This window comes from Homalodisca vitripennis, unplaced genomic scaffold (genome assembly GCF_021130785.1).
Source record: "Homalodisca vitripennis isolate AUS2020 unplaced genomic scaffold, UT_GWSS_2.1 ScUCBcl_5430;HRSCAF=12138, whole genome shotgun sequence".
NCBI classification, from domain to species: Eukaryota; Metazoa; Arthropoda; class Insecta; order Hemiptera; family Cicadellidae; genus Homalodisca; species Homalodisca vitripennis.
Window position 1 is genome coordinate 22,126 of NW_025781542.1, and position 16,510 is coordinate 38,635.

Sequence of the window (16,510 nt, forward strand, 5' to 3'; positions counted from 1 at the left end):
CCAACTACCGTGGGTGTGTCACCTTCAAAAACGAGAAGCAGCTCTCGTATGCTGCCGTTGCCAGGTGGGTTCAGAGGCCTGTACCTGCCAGGATTGAGCCTCCTAAACCTCGAGAAGCTCCTGCTTCCAGCCCTGAACTACAAGCCCAGCCGCCCACAAAAAACATCACGCCGATTTCTCACCCAGCTTCCCTCCTGCCTCAGGATCTCAAGGTAAGACTAAATCAGATTCTTACTCAGCTGACCAACATAGTGGCGTTGATGTCACGCCTCATGGACACGTTGTCCGCCAACGTCCATGGGTAAGCTGAGAGTTGTCAGCTGGAACGCCGACGGGCTGGCAAACAAGCGGCTGGAACTCGGTCAGCTACTAACTGAAATGGATGTGGACGTCGCTCTTCTACAGGAGACTCACTTCAGGGCGACAGATCGCTTCAATATCCCCAATTACCAGATATAACGCACCGATAGGCAGCTGCAGAACAACCGACCCGGCGGAGGCTCGGCGATCATGGTGCATCGGCGAGTGACCCATCGTCTCCTGGCAGAAGTCCCTGCCCCAGGAGCTGAGATCACCCGGATTGCCATCCACTACAGCGGAGCCGAACTGGAGATTGCCTCCGTCTACAATCCACCTAGAAACACGCTGCAAACTCGCTGCCTTGATGCCCTGCTGCGTCCTGGTTCCCCTGCACTTGTTGCTGGGGACCTCAATGCAAAGCATCTGGACTGGGGATGCCGGAACACCAACTCCAACGGCAGAAGTCTCCACCGTCTCCTAGATAACAGACTCCACATCCAACTACTGACACCTGAGGAGCCCACGCACTACAATCACAATGGACGGCACCTCCCGGACATACTGGACATCGGTCTAGCTGGCTCGCTGGACGGACACATCGAGGTGTTTGCAGTGTCTGATCTCTCGTCAGACCACGTGCCAGTTGTCTTCGACCTCTCGGACGACGGAGCGCCATCATATCCTCCTGCTCGTCACACCAAGGTCAACTGGCACAGCTTTGCAAACCACCTCGCTGACAGACATCGGCCACCACCAACTCCTGCCGAGTCACCGGACCAGCTAGACCGACAAGTACACGACTTGACTTCCATCCTCCAAGAAGCTATGACGGCCTCGTCATCTCCTCTCTCCCGGACTGACATCACTCCACCTCTACCCGAGGAGTTGAGAGAGGAGATTCGCCTTCGTCGCAGACTGCGAAGGGAGTACCAGCAGTCCCGATGTCTCCACGCCAAGCAGACTTTCAACCGCCAGGCCAGGAAGTGCTCTCGTCTCCTGGCTGAACACAGAGCGGCTGCGTGGGATGACTTTGTGGAACATCAAGCTGACGGTGGTGTCGGCGGCATCTGGAAAATCTCCAGGGCACTTCGAGGGGAGAAGAAGACCAACCGACCACTTCATGGACTGCGTGGTATTGTCTACTCCCCTGGAGATCGAGCAGAGGCCTTCGCCGACACCATGGAAGGCCAATTCTCTCCACATGCGGATGTCTACGACGAGGACACGTGCGAAATGATTGAAAACTTCCTGGAGGAATACCAACCTGACGAAGACGACCTACTGCCCACTGTGACAACACTTGAAGTGCAAGACCACATTCGCCGCCTTCGCCCGAAGAAGGCCCCTGGCCCGGACTCCTTAGGAACTCCAGCATTGAAGAACCTGCCGGCTTGGGTGATCGTCACGATCACCTGCATCTTCAACTCATGCCTACGCCTGGCTCACTTCCCGACCACCTGGAAGGATGCCAAGGTGATCATGATACCCAAGCCCGGCAAGGACCCTCTCTTCCCGGAGAACCACAGGCCGATCTCCCTCCTGCCTGTGCTCTCCAAGATTCTGGAGAAGATCGTCTTGGCGAGATTCCCTGAGAGTTCTTCACGTCTATCAGGACAGAACAATTCGGCTTCCGCACTGGCCACTCCACCACCCTTCAGCTTCGCAGAGTCCTGAACAATATCACCGGAGCTGTAGGAAGGAAGCACCACTCCACTTCGGTCCTGATAGACGTGAGCAAAACCTTCGACAAGGTGTGGCACGAGGGACTGCTCTTCAAGCTGTCATCGTCTCCATTGCCTGGCAGGATTTTCCGGCTGCTCCGCAGCTATCTCCACCTCCGGACCTTCTCCGTCAGCGTTGCCCGATCCAACTCCACGACCCGCCCAGTGACATCTGGTGTGCCACAGCGATCAGTCCTCGGCCCGATCCTGTACCTGTGGTACACAAACGACTTTCCGGTCGCTCCGAGAGTGCAGCTCTCCCTGTACGCGGACGATGCGCTTCTCACGGCCACTTCTGCCAACCTGAGGATGGCTGGGTTCTACATCCAGCGGCAGCTGCACCTACTGGAGCCCTGGTTGACCAAGTGGAGGATCAAGGTCAACGTTGACAAATGTGAAGCCATAAACTTCACGAGGACAAGGAGACAAGCGGACGGCCGTAACCTGTCACTCAACGGCGACGACATACCGTGGAAGACTTCAGTCAAGTACCTGGGGGTACTCCTGGACTCCAAGCTGACCTTCACACCCCACGTCAAGAGGATCTGTGGCCAAGCGAGGAAGGGCTTCGGCAGCATCGGCCCCCTGCTCAACTCCACGAAGTTACCGACCAGGACGAAGGTCCTGCTCTACACGGCTCTGATACGACCAGTGCTCACATATGCGGCCCCAGCATGGTACCACCTCACCTGCAAGACCGCAAGGAGGCAGTTGCTCGCTGTCCAGAGCGTGTGTCTCCGGCGGGCCACTGGGTCGCCCTGGTTCGTGAGGAACACTGTAGTCAGGGCTTCGTCCAACGTCCCTACCATCAGGAGCTTCGTGGAGGGCCTGACATCGAGCCTTGAGGAAGCTCCAGAGTCCTCACCGTGGGATCACATCCGTGAGCTTCGCGCCCAGGAGGTCCCCCAACTGCGTCTTCCTATGGATGAATGATGACATCGACTACAACTTCGACTGCACCACGACACTCCACCCCACTGACAGGTAGCGAAAGCTACTAGGGCTATGACCTTCGAGACACAAGGCAATAGCCTAACCGGCAGAGGCCTCGAAAGATGTGGGGGATCCACCCCCCCCACAGTCACAGTGACTTGACTTGATTCTATAGATTATCAACTTAGAACAGTCAACTTAGAAATAGATTAACTTGAAGGAATCTTTTTGTGTATGAAATATCCCTAGTATCTGGTATCACCTTTCCTTAACACCTAGGCGCACCAATTATATGTAGTATAATTTGTATAACATACCCTGTAAAAAAATATGGAACAGTATAACTTTAAACATTATTTTGTAATTTTTAAAAATAATTAAAAATTTGTCAATAAAAAAAGTGAAATTTCGAAACCTTTTTAATAGGAACCTGTGTAGCAAAGTAAATCATTTTTAGTTTTATAACATCCTTGTAATAATGATGCTTAAAAACTAATTTTATTATTTTATGCATTAATGACACATTCTCACCATGTATTCAAAACAGCGAATTTGGCCTTAACCACTTCTCCAGCCCTCAGGTTAATATGTACCAAGTTTGGTATTAGTGTACTTTGATGTAGCCTGAGAGAGAATTTCATATCCACATACTAAACAGAGAGATACCTTGAGACCCTAGATACACGTAAGGAAGACAATCTTGTGACTGAGCATTATTGATTTAGGTACTATTATAAACAAAGGAAACTCTATTTATTAATTTTAAACATTATTCCTTTTTAAGTGAATTACCGGTTAGATAGAAATAAACACGTATTTATTTAAATCGACATCTTGACGGAATATAATTAGCCATATGAAATATACCGTGAACTAACAACTACCGTATTTGTTATCAGGTCCAGATTGAAGTTGGTGCAGACAATAGCACATAGCTTGGATGAGGTTTAAACAATTTTATTTAATAGAAAATTTTTAAACGGCAGAATTTCTCATTTATGCAAACATTTTATTTAATTAAAATATCTAACAATTTATACCCATTTATGTTTTGCGATCACTTCAGGATTTCAAGAATGCGACCGTTCAAATTTTGGAAAAATAAATTGCATATCTGGACAAAAGCCTATGATCGCAAATGACATTGTGTGAGTACAATTTTAAACGTTTAATTCCATGACCTTTGGTTCAAAAATTCCAATGACTAGACATAATTGTTTATTAAATGAATTTATTGAAGTCAATAGCTACTTAGTTTTTTTAATTATAAATATGCAGAAACAACAAATAAATCTATCTTGTAGTTTTATATCTATAAATTTTACTTTTTTGACTATGCTAATATATATTGAGACTCTTAAATAATTACCATATACCTATAGTAAGATATAACATGTTTTTACTATCAGACTCAAGTGCTGCACACGTTACAAATGCAGACAGCAACGTAAGTTGAAAATTGTGCAAAAATGCAGAATTCCGTTTAAACATTTTTATTATATGAAATCAGCACTTCATTTCACTATAGTAGACTGATTGATAGTTTGAATTAATATAAAAGACATTATTATAATGGTATGCATAGCATAGTATCTTAATTAGAAACAAAGTGCCAGCTTTGCTGTGGTATATTGTGTGCTATCTAGATTGTTCCTAGAATAAGGTTAATCTAATAGCGTGCATGGAAATATATATATATATATATATATATATATATATATTATATATATATATAATATATATATATAGCATACTTTCTATTGTGATTTAACTTTCTGGATAACTATAATTTCTAGTTACAAGTTTGCAAACGCGCACACACATACACTACTATTGTAAGACAGTAACTAACACACTTGTTCCGAGCCCTAATTTGAAACTGAAGAGAATCCCAAAATAGGAACTAGAAAAAAACCTGCAAATTGAATCACTGCGATTTTACAATACTTTCATCTGTAATAAGTTAATAGGGAATTACATAAACCAAACAGGTCATTTGTTTACAAGTAAAGTATGGAAGACTTTGCGATTCATTTATGGTAGTGATTCACATTTATATTACAATCTAATTTATTAAATTATTACTACTGTCATGAGTAATTTTAATTATATTAAGATTATTAAATATTATCATGTAAACATATACTAAACCAGTTAATATAAGTATGCCATTCTGAAACAACAATTTTAACCAAATTGATTTAAATATTTTAAGTAGAACAATACATTACCTTGTGTATGTGTCGTGTGTGTATTAGTGTGAGTGCGACTTCCTGCCGCATTGGCCGCATCACCCTGTAACAATCAGAAAAGACAGCATGTAATAGTGTATCATAATAAACTATAAAGTTCCCAATATAACCAATATAATTAGAAATATATCTTAATTAAATAAATGTTTTTAATATTATGTATAGTCATGCAATAAATATATAAACATAAGTCTAATATTAGCAGATAAATTTAGTTACCATAATATGTTGTGTAGTGGAGAATTATTGTTGTAGTTAAATGTAGTTCTACACGCACGCAAACTTTCACACTTCCATTCAATCATCATTCATACTTTGTGTGTTTTGCAACACACGTGGAGTAGTGTTACGTGATAATGTCAAAGAGGGGACGACAAGCCAACGCAGGACCGAAGCCACCTGAAAATAATCAGAACAAAACTCTCGAATCACAAATATGACATCAATTAGTAGGCTGATTTATTTATAATACCTTATAAAAGAGTGTAATAACAGTCTTGAGATTTGACTAAAACTGTAGTTTCAGAATGGCATTAAATTTACACCTGAATTGTTCCAAATACTTACGGTACTGTGTCATCTCGCATTGAGGATAAGTAATATAGCATGCTGAAACATTTCATATTAATAATGAAAACATAATTAGTAAAATATTAAACTAATACTTAACATAGATAATACTGTAGTGGTGTAAAGTGAATATATATAGGTTCCGGTAGCCAAGTTGTCTAAAACTTTGACCTTTGGATCTTAGCTAGAAATAGCACAGGCTTAGGTTTTGTTTTTGCACTGAAAAATTAAAAGTAATGTGTATGATATATTTTAAACTAAGTGGTAGTATTAAGGTTTCTTCAAATGTCTGATGGAAACAATCTATTATAGTGTTATAACGTCGTTGCTACGACATTTTTACCCAATAAATATTTGTCATTGTAGATTGCATTGATGGAGAAAATAAAAACCATGATGTTGACAAAGATAAGTTAGGTTACTAACACACTAAGTCAAGAAATGACTGACGTCAAGGCAGACCGACATGAGTACCTTAAAAATTGTATACTATTGTAATATCGACTCGCAATTTGTAATATGACTTGTCGTAATGTAGAGTGAAGCATTGTAAACTGCTTATTAATAAGATAATTTTTATAAAAGATTTTTGGCTAGTATAGAAAGTTTCTGTAATAAATGCAATTACTAATTGTTTTTCACATGAAAAGTTTAAAAGAAAATGTCCAAGTGGTTGTAAATATGAAAGAATATTTCTCTTTTATTAAATTATGAAAGCTTCGTTATACATGCGATATACTCTAATAACTAATCGTGGAGAGAAGCAATAATAGGTCAGCTACTGTGGGGAGTAAACAATGTAACGCTTAGCTCAAAATTACAATGTAACTTAGAAATTATTAAATTACTTTCTACGAGCAACGTGCTGAATTCACAAATCCTAATATGGACCTAAATTCAAGAAAAATAAAGTGCTTTATTCGTTTTTGTTTGGTTATATTTGTTTAAAGTCTGCTCAACGTTTTATGTATACAGCAGCAAAGTTCTATTAAGCACTTATTTTTAATTTCACTTCGGTAATTTTTACAAACTCTACATACATGTACGTAATATGATGTACTCATACAACGTTCACTGTATGCTCCGCAACAAACACTGTTGGAAGATTAACAATAGGCAAGGCTTGTGGCGTAATGTTAATTGCGTGCCAAACTATGTCAGCCATTATTTTGTTGTTTAAAACACTCTGGAGAAAGTCTTCGTGATGAAATGCTCGGTTGAGTGCAATATGTTGTACATTTTTTGTAACTCACTAAGTGATATTAAAACGGTAATTAATATTTGATCACTTGGAGCTTCTTCTATAACAAAATATAGAAGTATGAAATAAACTACTAAGTAAAACATTTCCTAATATTTAACGGCTTCTCTAAGGATAGAACGAGTTATATCCAGTCAAGGACACGCACTTCAAGTCAGTAGGTTAATTTGTTATCGATATATCCGCCTGATTGATTGGCAAAGCTATTATACAGTTAATTAAAATTCCAGTTTCATATGAGTTCATGTTTAATTCAGTGTTAGTGCCTAGAAACCATTCGATCCAACCAGTTAACTTTAATATACCACAGATAAAGAGAGACTTACCTTAGAATACTTTCTTCTTTAAGATTCTAGAAAAATTAATTTCTGATTTGTTGTATAATTTTAACTGAGTAAAATTTTTCATTATCAAATGACTTAATAAACGTGATCATGTTTATTAAGCACGTTTGTAATAAAATACATTAAAAATGTGTGAAAATTGTAAATTACCACCGATTTTTAATACAGCCTCATTTCAATTCCTCTATTCAATAAACGTTTCTATTTATAATATTATTCCGGTGCGAAAGTTTCATACTTTTGTATCGTCTCTTAAGTAATGCGTTCAATAACGTGTGAAGAATCAACTAAATCTTGTCACTAGAAATATTTATAAAAGTACGAAGATACAATTTACGTGAAAACTATTTCATAATCTCAAAATACATTACTCCATCACAACCGAACAATAATTTGGGAAAATTTCAAAACATTGAAGTCATCTGGTACATTTAAAAGAAATACTAAAACACATAATCCATAGTACGTTTATTTTATTTAAGTCCAGTCACTTAGGTAGTTTGTTCAGAACATTTAGCTTTTACTTATAGTAGTTAAAAAACTATTTTGTAAAACAACTGCTGTCTGGTATAATAAATACGCAAGCCTGAAATATACGCAGAATAAAGTCTAAAAACATCATAAAACACGTTACATTAAAAGCAACCAACTCAGACATAAATGTCGCTGTCATGTAATAATATGCAGGCGGAAAATATGACACGAAAGGAAAAGTATAGGAGATCTATAAAAATGTTACTTTAAAATTTTTTTATGACCAACGTTGGCAGGGATTGGGACTGCCTGTGCTTAAAACAGTTGCCGTGCATCCACCACTGTTAGTAGAACCAACGGCAATGGTGCAGTGAAACTGTTATGCGCACCCAGGTTAGAGCATTCCATGGTACTAGAGTCAGTCCTTGGGCAGGTCGTCACCCTTCTACCATGTAATACTCCCCTCCCTTATTAGGTTGGTTAATAGAGATATGTAGGTTACGTCACGTGTGCTGCCATCTACCGCATATAATATGCACTTTCTCGACAAGAGAATAATATAGATCCATAAATTCTCACTAAACGTATTGATCTTTACAGTATAAATACTTGATAAAAGCGTTAAATGATTTCAGACTGCATAATTTTTAATTATTATTGAAGTCCTAATGGATTAGGACAAGACAAAAATATTTTATTTTATACACCGGTTGATATTAAAAGTAAATATACTCTATTCTCGTTTGCAATTTAAGTAATATAAATATAGAGGTTACTCCTTATTTAGTTCAATTTGATCTTGAAGTACACTCCTAATAATTGCACCCAATCTTTCAAGTGCACAATGTGCCGACTTGAAAGATGTGTCAATTATATTAAAGATAAGTTTGATTTAATATTATTAGGATCTGATAGGATAAGACTTTTACGTTCACCACATATAAAACTTTAAGACTAATGCTAAACATTGGATTTACCTTTTCATAAAGATTAAGTTCTCAACAGTTAAAAATTACTAAATATTGAATCCTTTATAATTTAGTTTCTATAGAAAATTTCTAATAATGGAATTCATAGATTTACTAACCTCGATTAATCTTTATTTTTATTACATATTCTTAATAATATCGTCCATTCTTAATTTCTGTCCTGTTATCACTGATTTTGTGTTGGAAGTTAGCCCATGACCACATGTAGCGCACATACAGGTACTACCTTTACCAACACCCTGGAGGTGTTTATGGAGAAACAAACTGAGGCAATACATTGATGACGTGAAAGGAGACATAACGAGAAACGACTTGCGGTCGAATATTTATTTAGGTTCCAGCAGTGGAAAACGAAATTGTGTCTGCTGATATCACGGAGATTTGAAAACATAACCAGTAAATGCACCTAACCTTGTCAGTACGCCATCAGAGCCTAGGGAGTCAAGTCTTGGATCACTATTAGCCGCTAGTTTTCTCGCACTAATGTAATTCCACCATTATGATTTTGTATATTTAGATTTAATCCATATAGGAAAGAACTAAGATCAATGCTTGTAAATTTAAACACCTAGTACAGATCTTACAACATTGTGTAGTTGATAGACAGACAGTACAGTTACAACGCGTGTTCATACAAAGCTTATAAATGACACAATCAATCTGAGTTTACTGATTGACCTGGAAGAAATCTATTGTCAACCACGCTACTTTTAGTGGAATCAAAACGACATAGCATCGAAAGGGATACAAAATATAAAGCTGGGATCTTTCCTTAAAAATTTTCTTGGATCTTGATACTGTCTTTATACTAATATTTAGGTAATATTTTATTCTGTCAGACAATTAAATGGGAGAGAAAATCGTTAATTAAAAATATATAAATGTAACTAAAAATATATTTACTTGTTTGGGGTTCAATTTTAGTGTGTAAAGCGTAAGAAATATACTTAAAAAAAATTAATTATTTCCTATTTTTAACCCTATTGATTTTTTTCAATGTTGACTAACTGCAAGTCGCAAAACTGACGATTATGTTTTTCTAAGATGAAATTTCTCATAAATTTCAAGATCCAAGTCAAGTACGTGAACTAAAAGTATCATTTTACGGTGCATGTCCATCACCACCACAACTCCCAATACTTAAAACTTTTTTTTTTCGAAAAAAAAAACTTTCCCAAAACTTTTAAGAACCAAGTTAAGTATTTGAACTGTAAATATTGGCTCTCGAATACTGAACGTACACAACTTATAACAATAAACAAGTGAAGAAATACTTTTAGAAATAAATATCACAAGGGAGACATTTTATAACAGTTTCTGGCAACAATCAATGGTGGAGCCAATTTAACAGTTAAATACGTTTATTATTACATTACAACTCGCAACCTTTTTCTCTTCATTACAGTGTGTCTACGTTGATATGCACACTTTCGTTTAGTCTAAAAAGCCAAAATTAAGAACGTCTGGCAAAATACACATAAATGTTGATTGTTAACACTGTATAACTTCATTGAAGAGTGATTAGTTGTTTTTAATTTATGCAAATATTTAATCAACTGTACCACCTCAGCGGTAGTGATAATAACGGACAAGTGTAGTAGTGGCTGGTGCCCATAAATTAATGACAAACAGTTAAATATATAGTAAAATAAGTAGGTTATTAGTACTTCTGCTGTTCTACAGGTAAATAATTCAAAGTCATGAGTTGGTACAAACTAAACGCGAAGCTTAATTGTCAAACACCAAAATTCAGACAACATATACAGGAGTACAAACAAGACAAAATCTACGTGAATGGTATTCAATGAAAAGTGATGCTTTTACTATCCATTTGAAGAATTTTCCAGCATAAACGACAGAGGCTCAGCCGTGGTGTTTGGGTCATAGCTCGGAAGAAGACTGAATATAAACTTTGATAACTTTTGTCAAGTCTATCATTCGAATATATCTGTCTATGGCAGGGTTCAAATAAGACATCTATAACTTTACTCTACAACCAAAAATCCGGGTGTTTTCTAGGGTAAACAGGTTCTTATAGAGTAAAACTCTATTGTTGTTTCAGTATCAAATTCAAATCAGCTTTCAAATTTACATCATAAAATTAGGTCTTTCCATTTTGTTAAGTTTTTATTTCAAAACATCATTTGTAGGATCCTGACTTAGAAAGTCTCATTTATTAGGGGTCTAGTAGCTAAAGAAATTAATGTATGTACAGTTTATTGTATTATCACTAGATAAAGGAATACAACATTTTCCAATATATTGGTTAAGTGCCTGATGATGGAATCTTTGATTCAGAAAGGCCTTGCACAAAATAAAAAAATATATATTGGAAAATGTTGTATTCCTTTGTCTAGTGATACTACAATAAACCGTTTTTCCAATGCTCTAAGACTCTACATATGTACAGTTTATTATCTAAATTGAACTTCCACTAAAATAAATTGTATATTAATTTGATTGATAAGATTAACTCATAAGTTGTCACACTCTCTAAGGCTTGAACAACGCTGCCTAGTCAACCCAGGCGTTCCTGATTTGTATAGGTGTGTTTAAACTGCTCGGTAATGTCTTTACCCGTACTTCAACTCTCCAAAATATCTAACTTCTGAATTGCTGAATACATGCAACACGACACCACACGTGTTGGTTTTGTGATGTTTTGAAGTTGTTTCAAACGGCAAAATTACCACATCCGAATATACCCGAGAAAAACGTTTCATACATAGTGATAAACAAAATCTATAGTATATAAAGCAGTCATGTCTCGAAGAGTTTACAATGAAGAGGGTTAAAACATTTCAAGAAATATGTTTTCCAGTTATTAGATTTAAAATTTTATCAAGACAGTTTCGTTATTTCAATCTCAGAAGCGTTCTCTGGCAGATATTTTGTTACAGTGTAAAGTCTGTATCACCAGAGTAACAAGTTTTGTATAGTGTATCTTGTTATACAATATGATAACAATTGTTTTGAGATTTTTGGAAATTCATTTGTGTGGTTAAATCATATAAAAAACCCTTTGTTTTCAGGACTATGTGTTAGAAATGACAGTGGAAGAGACAAGGCTCTACATGAGAAACCTGCTCTTAGCCTTGAGGAGAGTACATTCATTCAACATCATTCACAGAGATATTAAACCAAGCAACTTTCTATACAATCGCCATACCAAGCAGTAAGTAAAGTTTAACTCTGAGTAATACTTATCACTATTAACAAATTCTTAGCATTTGATCTTAGCTTAAACCCTTTCTGTAAAAGATGTTTCAAATTCATTGACTATCAAATCACACTTATTTCCACAAAATACTGAAAAACAGAAGTAAATATTTCATATAGAAAAAGAAAACAAATGTAGCATTTGAATATCTAATGGTAATAAAATACACAAAAATATTCAAGTAATACAATTCAAAATAATTAACATTCAATAATTTAACGCTAAATAATTTTAAAAAGTCTTATATCACAAAGAAATAAATCCATATATTGAAATAAAGAGAGATATAAAAATAAAAATATATATAAATATATATACACACATACCTAGTGAAAACAGCATTGAATTTGCTACATAATTTCTATATAATTAAAAATAATATGGGAAAAGAGCCTACATGGGCCTTAATGGCCTGTGCGTAGACTTGAGTTGAAAGTTTTAGGATTAGAATTTTATCTTGAGCAGTGTGTAGATTAATTTTATAAATTTTTAATTGAAAGAAGTTATCTGAAGCAGAATAACTTATGGATATGACTTCAGAATTCTGATAATTAGTAATATTGTAGAGAAAGTAGACAAAACAGATAAAAATATTGAGTGAAAAAATAATAAAAATAGGATAATTACTTATGTAAACGGATTTTTCTATCTTTAGTTTGGAGAGGAGAGGGGAAAATCCCGTCAGGTAGTCTATGTCCGTATATATAACAGTTTTTGAATAGGGGTGGCACAAGGATCTATACTGGGACCTATGCTTTTTATATGTTATATTGGAGGGATAGCTAAAAAGACCAATTTCAGTAAAATGTGCTTAAATGGAATGACACAAATTTGGTGGTAATGAAAATAATAATACTTTGTGTGATAGATATAAAACCAGGGTATATCCAGTTGGCTTGTAGGCTGGATTTAAGGAATGTTTCATACATGTAGTAAATGTGCTTATGGAAAGGAACATTAATTTAAGTTTTCTTGGGAGATCTGCTCATCAAAATTGTCTGAGACAAAAAGAGTAGGCTACTATTTTGGTTAAGTATGATTACAATTTATACATCCCAAAATTAAGCTTTCCGTAAAGTTGATTTAAAAAAATATAATAGCTAGTTGTATCACATATACAAAAATACTGCACTAGGGGTTGTTTTTGGTATGGTACAATATCTGGCAATAGAAAAGATGTAGGCTGAAAAATTCCTTATGAACAGTAAATGGGATTGCAGTGTGTAGAATTTCAATGTATATATCTAAAACAAGAGCTCAGTGCTATATGTATCTATCAATAACATAATGATGGTTTAATTCTTTATAATTTTTCAGATTCCTATTGGTTGACTTTGGCTTGGCACAAAAGGTCAATGAGAATGAAAACTCTCTGCGTAATCCGATTATGAAAAGGAAAAGAGAAGATGACGTAAGTATATTTTGTAAACTATTTTTTAAACAATACAAACACATTTATACAATCCTTTTGTAACTATTATTGGGCTACTGGAAAGTTTTAAACTGTTTACATAAAATTACAGACAGTTAAGTGGTATATATTTTATCAGATAAAAAGCTTTGAGTCTTAATGGTGGTCTGCAAATTGAGAAAATGGAAGTTTTTTAAAAAATTTTTTTAGTTTTTTATTTTATTTTATTTCTTTTTTTTGTCTTTGCCGGCCCTGTTTAATCATACAACCAGAGAAGGCTCATCATGTAAATAAATGTGGAGCAATTACTCATACATTTATGTGGGGGGGGGGATTTTTTTATGTTTGTGTATATATTTTTCTCCTTAACCATTGAGGTGCTGATCTAGTGTTGGAGACCCTATCTTGCATGAACGACATGCTTGAAGAACAAAATTTTGTTCTAGAAGTATATTACTGTGAAGAAGAGATTTCAAATTTTCTCTTCCCTCAAAATTAGTTTGTATTATCCAGTATTTAAAAATAGAATTTAAACTCCTTAAAAGTATAATATAATGTTATAATACATTTCATAAGTAATTATAGGATGTTTTATTCTGAATTAAAATTCATCAACAATTAAAATGTAATATCAAATTTATCCATTTTAAGATGGCAGCCATATAAAAACTTTGATTCAAAGTGGAGACAAGTATTGTATTAGTGTTCCAAGAAATGAATTTTTTTGAAAATTTAATTATAAAACTAACAACATATCATGTAAATAAATTGAGTGAAAAATAATGTAAATATTGCAACTTTAGTGAAGGTATCAAGTATGCTCTTTAGTTGATTGTACAATAATAAATTCCTTTTAATGTTGTGTTTAGCTCCAGTTCTCCTTCTACTTAGTGCAGCTGTCACAAAAATTGACTCCTAGAATCTGGAGTGAGTTAGTCAGAAGAAATATAAACGACAAAGGATGAAGAAGTTCAAATCGAACTCTTTGCATTGTTTTGACATCAGAGACACCTATATTACAAAATAAGGTGTAATCTGGGTGAAGAGATGTTCTCATTGTCTCATTTTTGGGAGGATCTCGTCAGACTGATATTACTCCAGATTTCAGGAGTCAATTCTTGTGACAGCATCAGATTGTAGGCGATGCACTATGAGTATGGTGAACTGGAGCTTAACTCAACATTCAAATTGAAGCAATCCTTTCCACCATAGATAGCTAAGTTATGTGTAAATAAATTTATGTTTATTTGCGTCTGGATTATTTAAATATTATGATACAACAAGATCTGTTAAGGTAAGTTACTTTTTATCGCAGTAAATTAGTGTTTGTTTCAAACCAACTTTGAGCATATTTGTTTCATATAAATACCTTGAATTCGTCATGTAGTTAATCATGAAATAATTTGCCCTCTGTCTTCTTAGTTAATACTATTGGTTTTACCTGAGAGAAAGAGATGATTGTCCCTACACTTATTTCTAAAACGACCTTTTGGGCCTCCCTAGCTTATATTTGTATCCTCAAAATTTGAGACTTACAGAAGCCGATCAGATTTGAGGGCTCGTGTTCTCTGATGTCCTTGGGGCTGAGGAGATATGACCCTAGGAATCTTTCCCAAGTTTTAAATTTGGCAGGACAGTTTAGCCAAATATGCTCCGCTGATTCCTCCTCTTCTCCGCAGAGTCTACAATCAGTCTGGCTAAGACCCACCTTCATGGGATGTTTTCTAAGGGGGCCAAGTCCTTTCAGCATTCCTATAATCTTCCTTATATCCTCCTTACTCTAATCTAGGAGAGCTGCCCACCCTTTAGCATAAGGAGAGATAAACATATTTGATTGTCCTAATCCTGAGGCCCTACTGTAATTAAAGTATCTTGTCCTCTTTTCCCAATATTTTACGAGAGCTTTGCTGTTGGAGAAAGTTATCCCGCAACCCGGCTCTGGCCCCGCCATAAAGGAGTCTGCAGGCTCCCTTTTTGGTGAGGGTATTTGCCTTTTCATTTCCATGAATGCCCTTGTGGCCTGGCACCCAACCGAGTGTTAATCTACTTTTCTTATCCAGTTCTACCAGAGTATTCTTGCATTCCCAAACTGTTTTCGAGTCAAACGAACAGGTATCAAGTGCCTTCAGTGCAGCCTGGCTGTCAGAAGGTATTAAATATTTTGCTCTTTTTGACTTTGAATCACAGCAGTATAGTAACTGGAGTATTTGGTAAAAAACAAAAGAGTTTAGAATAAGATTACTGCAGAAGATGTTAATGTTTTATATTGGTTGTACATTCTTTAGTGTGTTAATCAATTGTATTTGTTTGTACAGGACCTGGAAAATGCGGAGAACCCCAGGGTAAAGCGGTGCACTCTGGAGCAGGTGGGCGGGAACAAACAGGATCTGAGTGGATTTGCCAAGCAACCTCAGTACTCCAACGTTCTCTCCACGAACACCATCAAGAGACCTTTGACAACCAACTCCTCAAATGTGATAAATAACACTGCCGAGAAAGTGTATGGCAAGAAGCAGTCCTTCCAGAACTTGATGCCGCAGAAAGTAAAGTCTACCAATGCTCAAACCAGTTTTGTGCGTGTCCAGAACTCTCAGGTAACTTTTTTATATACTTGTAATAATAATAATAACATTTTTATTTGAAGCGGTTTTCAACATTACATTGTCATACATTTTCAATCAAGGCACATACAAATCTATCTATCATCATCCTAGAAATACAAAATTAAACTAATCAAACCGATAATACATTACATTAAATAGCTATTTAGGGGTGAAACACTCCTCCTTCAAAGCCAGTCTGAGATTGTTTTTAAACGAGGAATAACTTGTAACTTTCATATTTGTTTGATGCTGTTAGATAGTGTATATCTTAATATGTTAACTCGTTAATATATGCCCATATAATGTACTAAAGTATGTGACATATCATTGCAATCCTACAAGTGTTATTGCAAGAAACTTCTTCTATACTCATGTATTTGAAATTAAAATAATTTACGAGTAGTCTGAAAAGTTTTCGACTTCAACGTGAGG

The 16,510-nt window shown here is 36.2% G+C and overlaps 1 protein-coding gene across 1 annotated transcript; it reads left to right on the plus strand.

Annotated features, from left to right (window-relative positions):
- Window positions 1-111: 111 nt before the first annotated feature.
- Window positions 112-16,069, plus strand: LOC124373382 (cell division cycle 7-related protein kinase-like; the record flags this gene model as incomplete). The annotated part of the gene is made up of 4 exons (XM_046831754.1): window positions 112-212; window positions 11,877-12,019; window positions 13,382-13,475; window positions 15,791-16,069. Coding segments are annotated over exons 2-4 (501 nt in total), but the record flags the coding sequence as incomplete, so codon positions are not given.
- Between the last annotated feature and the right edge of the window lie 441 nt (window positions 16,070-16,510).